Source organism: Canis lupus, chromosome 33 (genome assembly GCF_048164855.1).
Source record: "Canis lupus baileyi chromosome 33, mCanLup2.hap1, whole genome shotgun sequence".
NCBI lineage: Eukaryota > Metazoa > Chordata > Mammalia > Carnivora > Canidae > Canis > Canis lupus.
This window is the reverse complement of record NC_132870.1, coordinates 24,951,939-24,973,575: the sequence shown is the minus strand read 5'-3', so window position 1 is coordinate 24,973,575 and position 21,637 is coordinate 24,951,939. Positions and strand designations below refer to the sequence as shown.

Below are 21,637 nucleotides of genomic sequence, written 5' to 3'. Positions count from 1 at the left end.
AGGAGCTCAATCGTAGCCCACGAAGGGGTTCGTCAGCTCCCGGCCCCCACAACGTCACCGAAGCAGGGGACTGCAAGAGACTATAAAGACCCGCTGCAGCGCCCGGGGCCCCCGGAGTGCCCCGCTGGTGACAGCTCCTAACATCTCCCTTCCCTCCCCTCTCCGCCTTCTGGCCTGCGAGAGTCGCCCACTCCTCCTCGGAGAAGGTGCGTCCCCTGCCTCCCCCCGCATCACCTGCTGGCTCGGAGCATCTCAAACCCAGCCAGGGCCGCGGTAGCGTCTCCGCCTCGCTCGCTCGCTCGCAGGCGGGAGCTGCGGGCCGCCCAGCAGCCCAAGGACCGCGAAGCAGGAGCTCCGAGGGAGGCGGCTGCGCGGGCAGACCCGGGGCTGGAGACGCGCGGCGATGGGCTCTCTCCCAGCAGCCGCCACCTGGACGGACCGCGCGGGCCCCGCGGGCGCGGGCGGCGGCAACCTGAGCGCGGCGCTGGCCGCGGGGGCGGCGGCGGCGGCGGGGGCCGAGTGGCTGCAGCTGCTCGGGCGAGCGGGCAACCTGTCGGCCTCTCCGTCCGCGGCCTCGGCGGCGCCGGCGCAGCCCCGGGCCAACCTCACCAACCAGTTCGTGCAGCCGTCCTGGCGCATCGCGCTCTGGTCCCTCGCCTACGGCCTGGTGGTGGCCGTGGCGGTCTTCGGGAACCTCGTGGTCATCTGGATCATCCTGGCCCACAAGCGCATGAGGACCGTCACCAACTACTTCCTCGTGAACCTGGCTTTCTCCGACGCCTCCATGGCTGCCTTCAACACCTTGGTCAACTTCATCTACGCGCTTCACAGCGAGTGGTACTTCGGCGCCAACTACTGTCGCTTCCAGAACTTCTTTCCGATCACGGCGGTGTTCGCCAGCATCTACTCCATGACGGCCATTGCGGTGGACAGGTGAGGAGAGGGCGGGGGGCGGGCAGGGCTGGGCGGTGGCTGGGCGGCGGGATGCGGTCGCGCGGGCACGGCGACTAGGCGGATCTCGATAAAAGGCAGGGGCCCGGGAGGGAGTTCTTGGGCAAAGGAGGTCACTGACACGCAGTCGTCCTGCAGCGGGCTCAGCCGGTTTCTGCTTCGGCGGCCTCCCACCGCTGTCCCCCGACCCCTGATCCCATTCCGGGCCCTCAGAGGGGCTGAGATGACAAATGAGGGAGATGGGGGAAATCTGTCATTCCAAGTAGGACAAACTCAGCTAGAAACAATGCTAGCAAGCTTTCTCAAGTGGCTTCAAACAACTGCTGAAAGACTCATGGTCTCTTTGGGTCTTCCTTCTTTCTAGTAGTCACTACTCTGTCAGAGGAATGGACTAGGAGTCACCCTCCATCCTTCCCCCTTCTCTCTGGTCTGCTGGGCCTCATCCCCACCCACCGTATTCCCTGGCCTTGCTCCAAAGCCGATACTGGCTGGCGTGGGCTCCCGGTGGTCATGGAGCATGCACTAGAGGTAACAATGACCCTCCAAAAGACTGCTTTATGCTGGAAGTTTCCACAGTGTCTTGGGTTAGATTTCACTTTCAATGATCTGGGGAGGCTATGAGCTGGGTGCACGTTGTTCTTGGAAGATTACATACAACCAAATGTTTCAAATGATGAGGGGAAAATCTCAAATAATAAACGGTTAAGGGGATCCCTGGGTGGCTCAATGGTTTGGCGCCTGCCTTTGGCCCCGGGGCACGATCCTGGAGTCCCGGGATCGAGTCCCACGTCGGGCTCCCGGTGCATGGAGCCTGCTTCTCCCTCCTCCTGTGTCTCTGCCTCTCTCTCCCTCTCTCTCTCTGTGTCTATCATGAATAAATAAATAAATAAATCTTTAAAAAAGTAATAGACGGTCAAAAATGAGACATACTACCTTATAGCTATTTAATTTAGCTAATAATTTATAATAATTAGCTAATAATTTATAGCTAATAGTTTTTTTAAATATTCCCCCATCCACAATGGGGATTTCTGAGATTGTCAAGCGATTAAAAGAAGCTAGATAAGTCACCAACATTTGTTCTCGTATTTAAGTTTTTACATTTTCTGTTTGCATTTGCTTTCTCCTATTGAATATTATGGAATATGCATACTTGTGTTAAGACAATGGTGAACCCCTACTTATTACTGAAAGCTGGTTACACTTTAATTCAATATTATTGTAAAACTTCAACAACACCAGTTGATTCCTCTCTGTTCTGTGATTGGCAGCTGCATGGGAAATGTAGGGGAGGTGGTGATGTGACTTTAACTTCAAGCCTCAATTTTAACTGTGAAAAGAAAGTACTTTTTCTATCTTAACAGCCTGTTTCAAAATAAAATAAGACTTAATATTCTTACTACATTAAGCCACCACTATGAAATAAAACAAAAAAAAAACAAATTCTTTCCATAAATCCGTCCTCTGTATTTACTATTTTGAAATAGTGAGCACAAAGATATTGAAAACATAAATCTTTAATAACTACTTTTACATGCTAGGCTCAGAGGATTAAACTGAAGGAGCAGTAGTTAGTAGCCACTAATTAGGATAAATAAGCACAAAATCATATCTTCTAAAAGCCTTGAAACTGTCAATCTTCCCTTTATCTCTGATCTTCCACATATATCTCACCACTTTACTTTTGCAGAAACAGGAGTACAAAGTAGGAACAAATCAGCTCCAAGTGGAGGGATAGGTGAAACTGCCTCTAACCTTGCTCCACCAAGATAAAATTAAATGTTCTTTTGGTTTGAGCATCTTCCTTTTTTTGTTTTGTTTTGGTTTCGTTTTTCCTTTTTTTTTTTTTAATTACTTGTAAACATGTGGTTTTTAATAGAATCAGGAGGGGCATTAGCATATCATGTTTTAAAATTCTCACAATCTTCTTGAGCTATTAATAATTCATTATGAAATTTGATGAAAATTTACTGTGTGGGAAATAGGCATTTCAAAGTCTGAAGGGTACAGAAGTGTTACTTTTCCGTTACTTTCTGCCAGCATTTATACAAAATCTGAAATGGTCTTGGAGTTATTTCAGTTGATAATATAATGCTATTTCATCACAATCACTGACCTGATCTTAATGAATACTTATTCTTTACTATTTCTTTAGTAGAAAATATTATTCAGTCACCAAAACAATACAAAATTTATTGAGCATGCAATTTGTAACAAAATTTGAAGAATGTTTGGCTTAGATACTGAAAAGCTTTTTAAAAACTTGTTATTTAAAGTAATACTTTGAGCATACCATTGACAAAAAGAAATACAAACATATAGAAAAATCTACTTCAGATAATTTTTAGAATAAAAGACTATATGAATATAAGTTATTAGAATTCTCAATAGTTTACCATCCCATGGAATCGTATCTGCACTAGTGTCTTATCAAATATGAACTGGACAAACTAGTCCTGTGGTATTTGTAGTTACTTTGTAGATTCAAGTTTGCAAGATTGACCCCCCATACACACCCTGAGAAATTTCAGGTGAGTCACGGTGTCTTTGGTTATGGATGCATGGACTCTACACCCCGTATGGAACATAGGCAATAGCAGGTGCTCACAGAAATTATATTTTCCCGTATAATTAATGCTTATTGAAATAATCATAAAGGTTATTAGTTCCCTAATTAGTTCTTATTGATAAAGGAATACATCATTTAGACTGCAACATGAATACTTGTTATTGTGCTTTCTATCCTCATTAAATATAAACTGAATTGCATTCTTCTAGGCTAAAGAGAAAACATATTTAACTCACTCTATCCCTCTGCATAAAATCAAAAGACCCTCTGAGCTTGAAAACAATTTCAGCTTTGAGTCAAGCACAAATGGCTTTTCTTCAGCTGTAGCAAAATGCTTGCAATCTCCTATGAACTTGGAAATTGTAGACCTGATTGTAGGTATTCCTTTTATGAACACATGTATTTTGCAAATGGAGAACCTCAAGCTAACTGTGACCACATTTTGTTTTGTTTTGCTTTTGTATGATACTAGTAACTCTGCTAAAGATGTTCATGTGAGGTCACAGGTTCTGGTCTTATCCTGACACATTTTCCCTTTTGCTTTGTTAGAAATTTCTGCAAAGCTATTTTTATTAGCTCAGAAAGCATCTTTCAGTTCTACACAGTCCCCTCATGCCTGGAAGTCTAATACCCATGCCCACAGATACCCACACACATTACAATTATTTGCCAATGAGCTTGCATTTCTCTTCACCATCCTTCCCAAATTTGCCATTTTGAATCTTAACAATTTTTTAAGATTTTATGTATTCATTTGAGAGACTGAGAGTGTGCACAGTGAGAGAGAATGAGAGAGAGAAGGAGCATGAGTGGATTGAGGGGCAGAGGGAGAAGCAGACTCCCTGCTGAGCAGGGAGCCCCCGATGTGGTGCAGGGCTCTATCCTAGGACCTTGGGATCATGACCTGAGTGGAAAGCAGACGCTTAACCAACTGAGCCACCGAGGCACCCCTTGAATTTTAACATTTAAACATGACATTTATTTGAAAGATACTGTACTTTTCTCACCTGAACTCTGGATATAGCCTGAGAAGCAGATAACTCCAAGTTGTAAGGTACGGCTAAAGCTCTCCAAATCATCTTCCTTCCAGCCCTCAATTTCTGATCCTTATCTATCCTCTCTACCATTCTTTTTCCCAAGATCATGCAGTATAGCAAAGATTCAAGACACTGTAATCCACTCATGAGTCTGTGCTATTCTCAGGTTATAATACACTCTTAATGGCTCCTAAAGAATCCTGATGACTGTAGAGTTTAATTAGACAAAATATTACCTTCATTTAAATTAGACTTTAGTGCTTGTTTATATTATATAAATTTTGTATCTATATATTATATACTTACATGTATATATATTTTACATATACACTAATAACAAGATACAACACTAATATAAAAAGAACAAAAGATATGAACAGAAAACGCATAGAAGTAAAAATGTCTAACAAACATAAAATTATGAGCTGCTTACAATCCATATCTGCATTCCTTCACCTGCTATTTGCTCCTCAAACTACTCAAATCTGAATTCATCTCCAAACACTATCTAAAGGTAAGTTGTGAAACCCAGTAGCCATTTCAGTCCTCAACTTCTTTGATTTTTCGGTAGTATTCCTATCAGGTAGCTACTGCTTCTTCGCTTCCCACTTCCCAGGTGCCCTCCTTCCTCCTTGGCCTGTCTTCCATGCTTGTATTTCTGATTCTCTGCTTCTATATAGTAATTAAATACATAGGTTCCTCAATGCTAAATCCTGGGCCTGAGTTTGTCCTAACTTTATTCTCTCCCCAAGTAAGTTCATCCAAACCCATGGCTTTATTTTTCACTTTTGAATAAAGAGCTCTCATTTTTTTCTATCATCTAATTGGTTTTCCTCTGGATTGTAAAGATACATAACAATCTGTACAGTAGACAAATATAAATGAATGAAAAATTAAGTCTGGACAAAATAAAGAGAAAATAGGAACAAAATCAGGGTAAAGTTATAGCATAGACATCAAGTTAAAGAGTCATAATCATTAAAGTTGAACTTAAGATATGTCTGAGATTCTTGATATATATGCAAAAAATACAATTAGTAATATAGCCTACACTGTCCATAAAATAATATATTCCTTAAGAGCTAAGGAATTTCTGGTATTAGGTTTCAAGAAATTCTTTGTATGGGCAGTAAAGAAGATACTGTCCTCAACCACTCTGTCACAAATACAAAAGCAGGTTTCCTACAGGGTTTTTTTTTTTTTTTAATAATAAATTTATTTTTTATTGGTGTTCAATTTGCCAACATATAGAATAACACCCAGTGTTCATCCGTCAAGTGTCCCCCTCAGTGCCCGCCACCCAGTCACCCCCACCCCTGCCCTCCTCCCCTTCCACCACCCCTAGTTCGTTTCCCAGAGTTAGGAGTCTTCATGTTCTGTCTCCCTTTCTGATATTTCCTACCCATTTCTCCCTTCCCTTCTATTCCCTTTCACTATTATTTATATTCCCCATATGAATGAGAACATATAATGTTTGTCCTTCTCTGATTGACTTATTTCACTCAGCATAATACCCTCCAGTTCCATCCACGTTGAAGCAAATGGCGGGTATTTGTCGTTTCTAATGGCTGAGTGATATTCCATTGTATACATAGACCACATCTTCTCTATCCATTCATCTTTCGAAGGACACCGAGGCTCCTTCCACAGTTTGGCTATTGTGGCCATTGCTGCTAGAAACATCGGGGTGCAGATGTCCTGGCATTTCATTACATCTGTATCTTTGGGGTAAATCCCCAACAGTGCAATTGCTGGGTCGTAGGGCAGGTAACTTTTACAGGGAAACCTTCCATGAGGCTTCCAATTTAAATTAAATGTCCCTTTATTTGTTAAGTGTTCCTCTGGGTGAGCTAAAGGCATGTTTCAAAGCAGAATTCAGTGAATGAAGTCCTCAGGATACCAAATCTCTTTTTGAACAGTTTCTAGATGGTCAGGTTGGATGCACTGAAGAAATTACAAGAAAGGATAAAGTACATTTCCCCCAGAAGTATTTTTCTCACCTGAACCCTGGATATAGACTGAGAAGCAGATAACTCAAAGTTGTAAGGTATGGCTAAAGGTCTCCAAATCATCTTCCTTCCAGACCCCAATCTCCGATCCTTATCCATCCTCTCTACCAGTCTTTTATTCCAATTTTTTTTTCACTCATTCATTTTAAGCACATATGCACGGTGCAAAAAATTCAAAAATTTAAATATTAGGAGGTTAAATTTACATATGGTTATCCTACTCCCCAAATATAGCCAACCTATGATCTTCATATTTGCATTTCAACTCTCATTTTGTGATTTATAATCTCCTCTCATATATATATGATATTTATACACATACTCTGGTGCATAGTATATTATATACATGCATAAATACAAATGTCTTTCATTTATTACTAAAATAATGTCACATTATGTCATTTTTAATTTAATATACTTATAAACATTTATTGAACAAATTATAGATCTCGGACACTATTTGATATAAGAATATAGAGATTTATCTTGCTCTATAATGTTCTTTAAATTTTTAATAGACAATACATATATTTTGTTTAAAATTCAAAAAGTAAATGGCTCACAATTTAAAATCCTATATCTAAACCTTCTTTGAGCTGTGGTTATATGTATTCAGTTACCTACTTGACATTTCCACTTGGATGTCTGAAAGCCCCTTAAACTCCATCAAATGCATTACCTTACCTCTAAACCTTTTTCTTTTCCAATGTTCCCCATTTCAACAAATAGTACAAGCATCCATTCAGTTGTTCAAATAGCTCCCAAATCTATTACCTTTTTTCTGTCTCTACCCCAATTTCCCAAGTCCAGCTATCATTATGATCATACAAAGAATGATGCTTTCAAAATATATATAAGACCATGATTCTGTACCCCTGCTTAAAATCCTACAGTGTTTTCCCATTGCTCTTATGAGAAAAAAAATATTCTTAATCCAGACAATAATGACTGATTCCTTCACCTGTCTAGCTTCATCTCATACTCATACCACAGCTCAACCGGCCTAATCTCTGTTTTAGGCACTCTTATCTTCTTTCAAGTCCCTGAATGTATGATGCTCTATTTTTGCCACAAAATCTTTTTTTTTTTTTAAGATCTTATTTATTTATTCATGAAAGACACAGAGAGAGAGAGAGAGAGAGAAGCAAAGACACAGGCAGAGAGAGAAGCAGGCTCCATGCAGGGAGCCTGACATGGGACTCGATCCCGGGTCTCCAGAATCGGTCCTGGGCTGAAGGCGGTGCTAAACTGCTGAGCCACCCAGGCTGCCCTGCCACAAAATCTTTGAACACAATTTACCATTTCAAATTTCCTAAAAAAAAAAAAAAAAAAGAAAAAAAAACAAAAACAAAAAACCAACAAATTTCCTTCTGCCATTTCCTCATTAGTTAAATGTACTCCTTTTTTTAAAAAAGATTTTATTTATTTGAGAGGGACACAGAGAGAGAGAAGGAGAGAGAGAACAAGTGAGCTGGGTGGGTTGGGAGCAGAGGGAGAGGGAGAAGCAGACTCCCTGCTGAGCAAAGAGCCTGACACCAGGCTTGATCCTCAGACCCCTGGGATCATGACCTGAGCCAAAGGCAAATGCTTAACCAACTGAGCCACCCAAGTGCCTCAAAGGTACTCCTCTTAAATAACAGATCAAATGTCACTTTTACAGGGAAACCTTCCATGAGGCTTCCAATTTAAATTAGATGTCCTTTTATAGACTCTCTTAACACATCAGTCATGGCCTTTTTCATACCTTAAATTTCATTTTTATTTAGGAATATTTGATTAATAATTTCCTCTAATAGACTTGTTTATTTTTTCTAGTAGACTTGTAAACACCATGAAGACAGGGTCAATTCTGATCTTAGTGCCTTTTGTATGCTTACGCTGATCATAGTGGTTTACACATGGTAGCACACAATCCAGACTATTGAATAAATAAATCTTAAGAGTAATTAAGCAAATGAAAATTAAAATAATGAAATACAACTCTTTATTAAAATTGGCAGAGATTGGTAAGTATGTTTGTAGTGAACAGGGCATTTTTATATATGCTTTTAAGTTGAACCATATGCAATTGCCATTTTTTTTTTTTTTTTAGTTTAAAATGTCAATATTCTGGGGGATCCCTGGGTGGCTCAGTGGTTTAGTGCCTGCCTTCAGCCCAGGGTGTGATCCTGGAGTCCCGGGATCGAGTCTCACATTGGGCTCCCTGAATGAAGCCTGCTTCTCCCTCTGCCTGTGTCTCTGCCTCTCTCTCTCTCTCTTTCTGTGTCTCTCATGAATAAATAAATAAAATCTTTAAAAAAATAAAAAATAAAATGTCAACATCCTATATCATTTAGCCTAACAATTGGATATATTTTGTCGAAACCTTTCAGGAGTTCAATTTGCCAATATATTCAAGGATATTTTTCTTATTTTTCTTTTCTCTTCCTCTTTTTTTTTTAAAGATTTTATTTATTTATTCATGACAGACACATAGAGAGACAGAGACACAAGTAGAGGGAGAAGCAGGCTCCCTGCAGGGAGCCTGATGTGGGACTTGATCTCAGGTCTCCAGGATCACACTGAAGACAGTACTAAACCACTGAGCCACCAAGGCTGCCCAGTCTCTCTTTCTTTTTTCTTTCTTTCTTTCTTTCTTTCTTTCTTTCTTTCTTTCTTTCTTTCTTTCTTTCTTTCTTTCTCTTTCTTTCTTTCTTTCTTTCTCTTTCTTTCTTTCTTTCTTTCTTTCTTTTCTCTCTCTCTCTCTCTTTTTTTTTTTTTTTTTGAGAGAGAGCGAGAGCGAGTGTGCATGGGAGAGAACAGGGGAGGGGCAGAATGAGAGGAAGAAAGAAAATTCTAAGCAGGATCCTTTCACAAGGCTCCGTCTTAGGACTCTAGGATCATGACGTGAGCCAAAATCAAGAGTCAGACCCTTAACCAACTGAGCCACCTAGGCACCCCTCAAGGATATTTTTCAAATCAAAATTCAAAGTTTAATGAAAACATTAAACATTCAAAGTTTAATGAAAACATTAAAAATTCCAACAAAAGAAAATGATCAAATAAATGATGGGGCATCTATGAGGCCAAAATGAAATTCTGTGTAGAAATTTAAATCCCGTATTTGAATATAACATTAGTCCTCTCAAGTCTCCAGGCACACATGTATAAATGTGGTAACATTATCAGAAATATCAATATTTTTAGTTTATAACCTTTCCTTATAAACCACTTCTTGGGGCGCCTGGGTGGCTCAGTCAGTTAGGTGCCTGTCTTCGGCTCAGGCAGTGATCCCGGGGTCCTGGGACTGAGCCTTGAATTGGGCTCTCTTCTCAGCAGGGAGCCTGGTTCTCCCTCTCCCTCTGCTACTCCCCCTGCTTGTGTTCCCTTGCTCTCTCACTCTCTCGCTGTCTGTCTCTCTCTTACGAATACATAAATAAAATCTCAAAAACAAAACAAAAAAAATACTTCTTGGTAGTCTCCAATGATTTCAGAGTCCCTAGGAAGGTCTGATAACAGTTCATCAGTAGTCCTCTTTAGCACTTCTAATCTCCCCATCCTACCCTAAGGAAAAAAGAAAAAGAAAAAGCAGTATCATCACACTGGTAGAGAGCATGACAGTTTCTGTTGAGGTGGAAACACTGTCTTTCTCCAGATTGTTGTTTGGGCACATTGCATCCAAATCTGCAAAATTCATAAGTTACAATCTTTATTCTGTGCTTGAAATTTTTGCGATGACTATGTTGAAAGAGCATTTAGAAGAAATGATCTCGTTCCTAATCTTTGTTCCATTAACAGTTTCCTAATGACCAATATTCCTTCATCTTCCACTTGCAATTCTCTCTCCCTGGGCTCAGCAATAAATGATATGTCCAGGATGGGGAACCATACCTCCTCTTCCCCATGCCTCATAACTCTGAGCATAAATCATTTTTATTGAAGCCTGCTCACTGGTATATTAAATAAATTCTGCAAAATACACAATTGGGGTTTGCAGCCCTACCACCTCATTAGACACAGTCAGAGTCTGAATCCCATTTTCGACTCAGCAGGATTTCTAACACATGAGAAATTTTTAGACTATGGATTTAACAGTCTGATATAATTCTATATATGCAAAAGGTTTATTTGCTCTGAATGGTGAGACTTTGGGTAACTTTATTTTGTTTTGTACTTTTCTTTTTAAATTATCTACAACATGTGCTTATTTTACATGAAACAAATTATTAATTAATTGAAGTTCTGTGGATAGTGGTGAAGGCTGCACAACAATGTGAATGTACTTAATACTTGGACTATACACTCAAAAATAGTTAAAATGGTAAATTTTATGTATGTTTTACCACAGCACAAATTTTTCAAATATTAATTAAATATTTTTTTAAAGAACCAATAGTGACTCTGAGATATATGCCAAATAGTTTGAACTGCAGAGCTAAATAACTTGATTAAACTTTGTATAGACATTCTTGTGGTAGATGTCTTATGGCAACATTTTTAAACATATTTCCTGGCTGAGTTTGAATTTATGAAGAAAGCTCTGGCAAGAGAGTACTGTTAACATTATAATAGATTATTTTATAGGCTGTGAAATCTTTTTTTCCAGGAATTGTATAATAATATCTCAGCTGTGTGGAATAGCTTAAAAGCCTGGCTAATGGTACAAGATAAACTTAGTTGGGTATGTGACATAGGTTTTTAAATATTTGCTTAAATATCACATTTTGAGCTTTTATTATAATCTATGAGATTTTTTTCTTCCTATTTGCCCAAGTATCAAGGTTATTTAAAATTCTCTTTTATGCACACCTGTAAGTAAGGAAAATATGTATATGATTATATCACTAGGTAAGAGTTGGCTCAGTTTTGTTCTGGAGCTGGTTTATACTGGCTAGAGGGACTCAACTGCACACATTTCTTCCCAACTCTGCATTTAGTGATGTTAGTTTGGTAGCTGGAAATCATGGTAGGAGTTTACATCACAAAAATCTGAAAACACTAGAAATCGGAAGTTTTGTTTTCCATTTGATTTTTTTCACCCAGTGTGGTTGTAGTTGAACATTTACCAGCATACAACTCACTATATTTGTAGTCACTCACTCAACAGGTATTTCTTGAGTACCTTCTAAGTACTAAACACCGTATAGATATGGTACACACATTGGGATAAACAAGGTAGATATGGCTCATATCCTAATGAAACCAATTAATATATCTAACTTGAACCCCTCAGCTGTATTCCAGCATCTTAAATCCAACAACCTATTCAACTTTACCAGTGAAATGTCTAACAGGCATCTCAGACTATCCTGGGGTTGAGATGTCCCCAGACTTTACTGAGTTCTTTACATTCCTTCAAACTTATTCTTCCTGCAGTCTTCTGAGGTCAAAATCTGAGCCTCAGGTCAAAACTCTTAAACATATTCTTGACTCATATCTTATTTCCTACTCCATATCCAATCCATCTAGAGACAAATCTAACACCTCTATTTTTAGAATATATGTAGAACCTAATCACTTCTTAAGATATCTACTGTTGCCTTCCTAGTCTTAATCCATTTCTCACCTAACATGTTTCCCTACTCCTACTCTTATTCATTTTTGGTTTGTTCTAAATGAAACCACCAGAGGTATCCTGTTAGTAATGAATCTGATCATTTTCCCCTCAACAAATTCTCCAATGGCTCCCCAATTCTCTAAGGACAGAAATCAAAGTTCTTACAATGGTTTATAGAAATTTGTAGCAACGGGTCCTTTGTTACTCTCTGCTCTTATCTCCTGCTACTCACTACTCCACCACTCTGCTCCACCATCATTAGTCTCCTCTGTTTCAGCAATATAGTAAGCATATTTTCACTTCAGGATCTTTCCTTTTTCACTTTCTATGTGAAACATGCTTCCTCCAGATAGCCACATTCCTCATTCCCTGTACTACTTCTGAACTATAACAGTTTTACTTAAAATTGATTTATTCTTTATCACATGTATCACCTTCTAAAATACTATACAGCTTTTTTAAAGATTTTTTTATTTACTTATTCATGATAGACATAGAGAGAGAGAGAGAGGCAGAGACACAGGAGGAGGGAGAAGCAGGCTCCATGACGGCAGCCCGACGTGGGACTCATCCCTGGATTCCAGGATCGCGCCCTGGGCCAAAGGCAGGCGCTAAACCGCTGAGCCACCCAGGGATCCCATGAAATACTATACAATTAGTTCATCTTTATTGCTTATTGTTTTCTATCTGTCTGTCCTACTGAGTTGTAAGTTCTATGAGGACTAGATAAGACCTTTATTTCAATTAAATGAGTGAATAATAAAATCTATGATAACTATAAGAATATGTAGTAGGGGAAAGCACATGCAGACTGTTAGAATAGAAAAAGACAGAAATTGTAGAAGCATTTTTAAAGTTCATTGTACAGAGGAATAGAAACTATCTCCTAATAAGTTGACTACGAGTAGTTAATATTTAAGTAAAAATGAAACATTTTAAATACTCTATGCAGCCTAATGCATGATTATAATATCCAGCTGAATTATCAATAAAGAAAAAGGCTTGGAGATTTTCAAAGCATAAGAAACAATTTTGAAGAAAACAAAATATTCACAAAATTGAGTGTTTATGTTGAGTAAGTACCTCTAATCACAATTCAGAATTCCCAGATAAAGAAACCTATTGAATTTAAAAGATGGCATAGTACCCTGTGTATTGATTTTATATACCTTCAAATTGAATGGATATATGTATGTAATTTTTCCCATAAGCTAACTACTCGGCATAAGATAAATTCAAAATCTTTTACTCCTTAAATCAAGATGTTGTCAATATCTCTTCAACAAAGACTTACATAATCCTAATTTCATGTTGAAGACTACAGTGTTTCAGAATCAAACAAAATGAGTATAATCCAATATTATTTTTTGAATAATAGATTAAAATATTACTATGCAAGATATTACTCATTCACCTGTCACAGAACCATTGCTGATAAATATCTCAAATGAACTTAATATGCATTTTTCCTTTTTTTCTCTCCCCTTAGACAGGACAGGAAGGCTAGGGTAGGATAGAGTAGGATACTTCCCTTCTCCTACTTGCAAGGCTATACAGGGCTGGATTTTGCTATACCTTTCCCCTAAAACAGTTAGTTAGATTCTGAAAACTTGTCAGATTAGACTTGTCTGATTAGGCTCTGGCTAACTAGTTTCTCCTATTGGCAGACCTAATTAAGAACAGTCTTTAATGTGTTTCAAATAGTTCCTTCCCCCCTCTCCTTGCCAGAGCATGAGGGAGTGTTTCTCCGATAGTTACTGTGGTAACATGGTCAAGTTCCTGGAGATAACTCTGATAATATTGTGGGCCCCCTTATGAATGGGTCTCCCTGAAGTCTTTAGGTCTCAGACATGTCCACTCTGAGCCTCCAGCAATTCATATACTACAGCTGAGGTTTTCCTACCCGCACACTAGTTCTGATGGAGTTTTTGCTTGTGAACCTCTGTTCAGATATTTGCCTGTCTGCTCAACTTTGGTTCAGTGGTTTTCCCTACATCCTTCCCTCTCCTCCAGATCTGAGAAACATTGCTGATTTTTCAGTCTGTGCAACTTTTTACTAGTTAGGATGAAGTAGTAACTTCCAAGCTCTCTGCATGCAAAACCCAGAAACCAGAAGTGTCATGATATTTTCTTTTACACACACAAAAAGAAAGGGAAGGAGGGAAGGAGGGAAGGAAGGAAGGAAGAAAGAAAAAGAAAGAAAGAAAGAAAGAAAGAAAGAAAGAAAGAAAGAAAGAAAGAAAGAAAGAAAGAAGAAAGAAAAGAAAGAAAGAAAAAAAAGAAAGAAAGAAAGAAAGAAAGAAAGAAAGAAAGAAAGAAAGAAAGAAAGAAAGAAAAGGAAAAAAAGAAAGAAACCACACTTATTTTTCAACATTTCAAATGTTTAAAATTACACTGCATGAAATATTAGTTTTACTATTTTTTCATTTCCTTATGTACACATGACTGAGATTTTTAAGTTTTTTGCAGAAATTTTTAAAGGTTACAGGAAATCTGTCATTTTTCTCATTGATTATTAAGATCATTTTGCACAATTTCAACTTGCATAGTCATTATGATGTTCCCATACTTTGCTAAGTGAGAACTGCTGGCATGTTAGGCATCACAACTTAATTGCCTAAGTTTGGTAATAAATACTTTTTTTCTCAGACAGTTGCACACTGGTTAGCACATACAGACCATTCTATTCACCCAAGATAATTATTATATTATTTAAGAATAAATCTTGCTATTTGCAATGACATGGATGGAGCCTCAGTATAATGTTAAGCAAAATAAATCAGAAAAGACAAATACCATAGGATTTCCCTTGTATGTGGAATTTAAGAAACAAAACAAATAAGCAAAGGGGAAAAATTAGAGCACAAGAGGGGACCAAACCAAGAAACAGGCATTAGCTATAGAGAACAAATTGATGGTTACCAGAAGGGAGGTGGGTTGGGGATATGTTAAATGGGTGATGGGGATTAGGGAGGACATTTACTGTGATGAGCACCAAGTTATGTATGTGAATGTTGAATCATACATTGTACACCTGAAACTAATATTACACTGCAAAAAAAATAATAATATTATACTGCAAGGTAACTAACTGGAATTTAAATAAAAACTTAAAAAAATACCTTTGTCAGTGATACAAATTATAAAGCTATGCAAATAGAATTGAAAAGGATTATACAAAGAAAATACCAGAAACTAATAAAAAGCATAGTTAGTCCAATAAGAAATTTGGAATTTAGTATTTTGGAAAAACACAAGTTAGAGTCTCACTTTACACAATGTGCTAATATAAATATCAGATAGACCAAATAGTTAAAATATAACAATCAAACCATGAAGAAAAAAACAGAAAATCTTATCATTAAATAATCCTAGCTAGGAAAAAAATTCTAAACATCAGAACAGCAAAAGAATACAGAGTAAGATATTAGTTGCTTTGACTGTAAGAAACTATATAACCAAAACATATAGTTTAACCACAAAATCAAAAATATTAAAGCATAATTAAATAGCAAGCAAACTGTTTTAATTATTTTCAGTATAAATTATAGACACAGGGTTTATAACTTTATAATAAGCTCCTATAAATCAAGAAAATATTAATGCAAATATACAAAATATGACAATTTTTTTAAAGAATAAAACTATTACAAAATAAATGAAAAAATATTTATCTTCACAATATTCATTTCAAAATATTTTATACCTTGCTAATGAAAGTTAGAGAAGCAGCCATTCTAAATTTTTGCTGATGGAAATAGAAATCAAAAAACATTTTGTGAAATCAATTTGGTAATGTATATACTAAAATTGCTCATTCCATTAGACACAGCAATTCTAACTCCAAGTATCTATCCATAAAAAATAAGGTTGCAAAGAATGACTTTATTGTTTTCAATTTTTTCACATTATAATAGGTCAGAAATAGATATTCTTAGGCACATTTTAGAGTATTGAGTAGTGATTAAGAATAACATTTCAAGAATATTTATATTCAAAGAGCATACAGTAAAATATTAATTACAGAGAATGTATATTACTATAAACAGGTAGAGGATATAATGATACATGCATAAATATGCATATGCATAAATAAAATAGTAAAAAGGAAATCAATGGGGAATATAAATAATAGTGAAAGGGAATAGAAGGGAAGGGAGAAGAAATGGGTAGGAAATATCAGAAAGGGAAACAGAACATGAAGACTCCTAACTCTGGGAAACAAACTAGGGGTGGTGAAAGGGGAGGAGGGCAGGGGGAGGGGGTGAATGGGTGACGGGCACTGAGGGGGACACTTGACGGGATGAGCACTGGATGTTATTCTGTATGTTGGCAAATTGAACACCAATAAAAAATAAATTTAACATTAAAAAAATAAATAAATAAAAGCCCTCCAGCCCCCCCACCCCCGCAAAAAAAAAAAAAAAAAAAAAGGAAACGGAAAATGAACCAGGATATATAGCAATATTGTCCCTTAGTGACAGGATTATAGGGAATTTGTATTTTCTTTTTTTTTAAGATTTTATTTATTTATTTATTTAGAGATAGAGAATGGGCATGGGGAGGGGCAGAGGGAGAGGGAGAAGCAGAGCCCCTGCTGATCAGGGAGCCTGAATTCAGTCTCCATCCCAGGAGCCTGGATCACAACCTGAGCTAAAGGCAGAAGTTTAATCAACTGATCCACTCAGGAGCCCCTGTATCTTCTTAATATACCCTAGTATCCTCAGTTTCATAATCTGGGAGGGCGGAGTAACTTTCTATAAAGTAGGAGAAGATTATTTTTCCACAATTTCATTTTGTAGAAAGACCTGAACATTAACATGCTCATTATTCTATTACTTTGCTGATATACATCGGCTTTGCCTTTGCTGTGACCTGTTCCGTAAAACTCATTTTGAGGTACTTTACATGTATCTGTTCCTACAAATCTATGGAGTTACGGAATAAAGGAGATTTAATGAACCTTTGTACAGTATTTTCCATTCATTTGCTATTTGGATATGGTTCCACTATTTGATTTGTTAATTTTTAGGGAATCACTCTGATAGGTTGTTTAAAAAATTCTACAAGCACCACATATATAAAGTTTCAAAATAAATGGAGAGAAGTGTTAACATTTTCTGATGTGATGAACTCTCCTCTGTAATTACATCAGGTTCACTAATCATGTTCAGCTCTTCTTCATCTTTACTAGGTTTTGTTATTGTTGTTGTTTTGTTTTCTGCTCTACCAGTTACTGAGAAAAGTATGCAATAGTCCAACTATGCCTGGGAATGTATTTTTCATCTTAGTTCTGTCTAATTTTCTTTGCATATTTTAAAGCAATGTTAATACAAATCTAGGATTTCTTTTGCATTCCTGTTGAATGGATCTTTTGTATCATTATGAAATGTCTATCTTCACATTTTGTATCACTTCATGCCTTAAAGTCTAATGTTTGTGATACTTTTTTGGGGGGAGGGAGACTGTGTTTACATAATAACCTCTTTCACAGAAATATTTTAATACCAAAAATATCTAATATGATTAGAAATCACAAACTTGATTTCAATAATGTATGAAAATATAAATTCCAACTATATAACTTTATTTATGATTAACATACAGTATAATTGATTTTAATTGATGTACAAATGCAAGATTTTTAATGCATGAATAGATTCATTTAACAACCACCACAATCAGAATACATTTTTTTCCCTTTTGCTATATCTTTGTATTCATACCTTCTCTTTGCCTTAAGACCTGGTAATCACTTATTTGCCTTCTACCACTGTAGTTTAGTCTTTTGGGAAAAAAAAAAATATTAAATTAATATAATCATACAACATGCAAACTCTGAGTCCAGATACTTTCACTAACCATAACATCTCTGAGGTTTATCTAAGTTGCCAAGTATTTCAAAAGTTTTCTCCTTTTTATTACTGAGGATATTGAATTGTATGGATGTACCAAAGTTTGTTCATCCACTGTTGGTAAACGTTTGGGTTGTTTCTAGTTTTGAGTGATTATGAAGAGAGTTGCTATAAACACCCATGCAAAGATTTGTGTGTGAACAGAAGTTTTCATTTCTCTAGGGTAAATAACAAAAGTGGGATTGCTGGGCCATATAATAAATGTATATCTAACTTTATAAGAAATTGTGATAACACTTCATACCTGTCAGAGTCGCTATTATCAAAAAGACAAGAGATAACAAGTGTTGGCAAAGATGTGGAGAAAAGGCAACCCTTGTGTACTTCTGGTGGGAATGTGAATTGGTGCAGCCACTATAGAAAACAGTATGGAGGTTTCTCAAAAAATTAAACGTAGAACTAGCATACGATCCAGCAATTCCATTTCTGGGTATTTATCCAAAGAAAACAAAAAAGGTTCATTTGAAATAAATAAATAAATAAATAAATAACTGAAATATATATATGTGTGCGTATATATATATATATATAATCACTATATTCATTACAGTGTTATTTACAATAGCCAAGGTAAGAAAGTAACCTAAGTGTCCATCAATAGATGAATAAAGAAGATGTGCTATATGTATGCAATGGAATATTATTTAGGTATAAAAAAAATGAAATCATACCATTTGCAACAACATGGATGAGCCTAGAGGGTATTATGATAAGTGAAACAGTCAAACAGAGAAAGGCAAATATCCTATGATTTCACTTGTATGTGGAATCTAAAAGATAAAACAAACAAAACAGAAACAAACTCACAAGTACAGAGAATGAACTGGTGTTTGCCAAAAGAGAGGTGGGTAGGTGGATGAGCAAAATAGGTGAAGGGAATTAAGAGTTACAAACTTCCAGTTATAAAATATGTAAGTAACAGGGACATGAAGCACAGTATAGGGAATATAGTCAATAATATTGTAATAATTTTGTATGGTGACAGATGGATAACTACACTTATCATGGTGAACATTTCATAATGTAAATAAATGTCAAATCAGTGTCATGTACATCTGAAACTAATGATATTGTATGTCAACTATACTTTAATAAAAAGAAAAAAGAAAAAAATGTGAAACTGTTTTCCTCAGTGGCTATACCCTTTTGCATTCATACCAACAGTATATGAGAGTCCAACTTATCCAGATCCTCATCAGCAATTGATATTGTCAGTATTTTTGTTTTTATTTAAGCAATACTAATGTGTGTGTAGTTGTATCTTAATGTGTTTTTTTTAATATTTATTTCTTTGAGATAGAGAGAGTGAGTGAGTGAGAGAGAGAGTTAGAATCTGAAGCAGACTCCACACTTAGCACGGAGCCCAATGTGGGGCTTGATCCCACAACCATGAGATAATGACCCACAGGAAACCAAGAGTCATATGCTTAACCAACCAACTGAGCCACCCAGGCTCCCATCAATGTGGTTTTAATTCATGTTTCATTAATGAATAATAATGTTGGACATTTTCGTGTGCTTATTTGTCATTAATATTTCTTCATACATGAAGTATCTGTTCAAGCCATTTGCCCATTTTTAAATTAGATTGTTTTCTTACTGTTGAGATATTTTTATAACCTTATTGAATTATAATTTACATTCCATAAAATACAGTCATTTTAAGTACATAATTCAATAATTATTCATAAGTTTTTAGTTAGGTAACCATTAACACAATCTAATTTAAGAACATTTTTATTTCCCCGAAAAGAAACTTCACTCTAATTGTAGTCATTCCCTGTTCCACACCCAGACCTACACAACCAAAATGCTATTTTCTCCTGCTATAGATTTGACTTTTCTGGAATTTGGTATAAATAGAGTCATACAATATGTAATCTTTTGTATAGACTTCAAATTGTTTTCTCTGTTTTGAATTGGATTATATGTCTTCTTATTAAATTGTAAGAGTTATTTGTGTATTTTAGACACAAGTCCTTTATTGTACATATTGCAAATATTTTCTCCCTGTCTTTGGCTTGTTTTTTTACTCTCTTCATGGTGAATTTGAAGAGCAAAAATTTTAATTTTGATGAAGTACAATATATCATTTTTCCCTTCATTGTGCTTTTGTGGTCAATTCTAAGAAATTATTAGTTACCTCAAGGTGGTAAAGATTCAGTTGTATGTTTTCTTCCTGATAGTTTTATAGTTTTAGATCTTACATTTATATATGATCCATTTGGAGATAATTTTTGCGTGTGGTGTGAGGTAACAACACAATCCATCTTTCTGTGTGTGGCTACCCAATTGTACCAGTACTGTTTGTTGAAAAGGCTACAGTTTCCCCTCACAGATTGCTTTGGCACATTTGTCAAAAATCAATAAATGTGTTTATTTCTGGACCTGGGATATTTCTAGTTCATTGATCTACATGTCTATTTTTCTACCAGGACTATAGTATTTTGATTACTGTAGCTTCATAATAGGTTTTGAAATATAGAAGTGTAAGTCCTTCAACTTTGTCCTTATTTTTCAAAATTCTTTTGACTATTCTAGGAGATTTGCATTTCCAAATTATTTTTAGGATCAGCTTTTTAAATTTTTAAACCACAATAAGGATTTTTATAAGGTTTGTGTTGGACTTTTCAATTTAGGAAGTAATGTCAACTTAACAGTTGAGACTTCCCATCCATGAACATGGACTGTCTCTCCATTTATTGAGGTATTCTTTATTTCAGCAATGCTTTGTAGTTTTCAATGTACAAACCTTTCATTACATTTATTTCTAATATTGTATTCTTTTTGGTGCTGTTGAATAGAATTTTTAATATAATTTTTATTTAAATTCTAGTTAGTTAACATACAGTGCAATATTGGTTTCAGGAGTAGAATTCAATGATTCATCACTTACATACAATACCCAGTGCTCATTACAAGTGCACTCCTTAATCCCCATTACCCATATAGACTTACTCCTCCCTCCATCAACTCTCAGTTTGTTCTCCATCTTTAAGATTCTCTTATGGTATGTTTCCCTCTCTCTTTTATTTCCCCCTCCTATATGCTCATCTGTTTTGTTTCTTAAATTCCACATTGCTGAATGGAATTATTAAAGTTTATTTTCAGATTGTTCATAGCTAGTATGTAGAAATGCAGTTGACTTACTTTGTTGTATCCTGTGACTTTGTTGAACTTATTTATTGATTCTAATGGGTTTTGGTTTTGGTGCACTCTTTAGGATATTCAAGATAGAGGAATAAATCATCTGCTAATAAAGATAATACTTTCTTCTTTTTAATTTGCATGCCTTTTATCGTTTTTCTTTCTTTTATATTTTATTTTTGTTTGGTTGGTTTTTGCCTGGTTGATTACCCTGGCTAGAATCAATCTCCAGTACAATTTTTAATGGAAGTGATGAAATTGGACATCTTTGCCTTGTTCCACATTATAAGGAAAAAGAAATAAATTTTTAACAATTAAGTATGATATTAATTTTAGATTTTTAATCAGTCCACTTTAATAGGCTGAAGAAGTTCCTTTATATTCCCAGTGTGTGGAGAGTTTTTATTCTGAAAAGCTTTTGGGTTTTGGTAAATGACTTTCTGCCTTTGTGAATATGATCACATGGTCTTTGT

General features: G+C 36.4%; 1 protein-coding gene across 1 annotated transcript in view; it reads left to right on the top strand.

Moving 5' to 3' along the window:
* The first annotated feature begins 403 nt into the window (after nucleotides 1-403).
* The window catches only part of TACR3 (tachykinin receptor 3), an 81,245-nt gene continuing 60,011 nt past the window's right edge, over nucleotides 404-21,637 (top strand). The window contains exon 1 of the mRNA XM_072810046.1: nucleotides 404-933. Within this exon, the coding sequence (XP_072666147.1) occupies nucleotides 404-933 (530 nt within the window). The remainder of the gene's footprint in view (nucleotides 934-21,637) is intronic.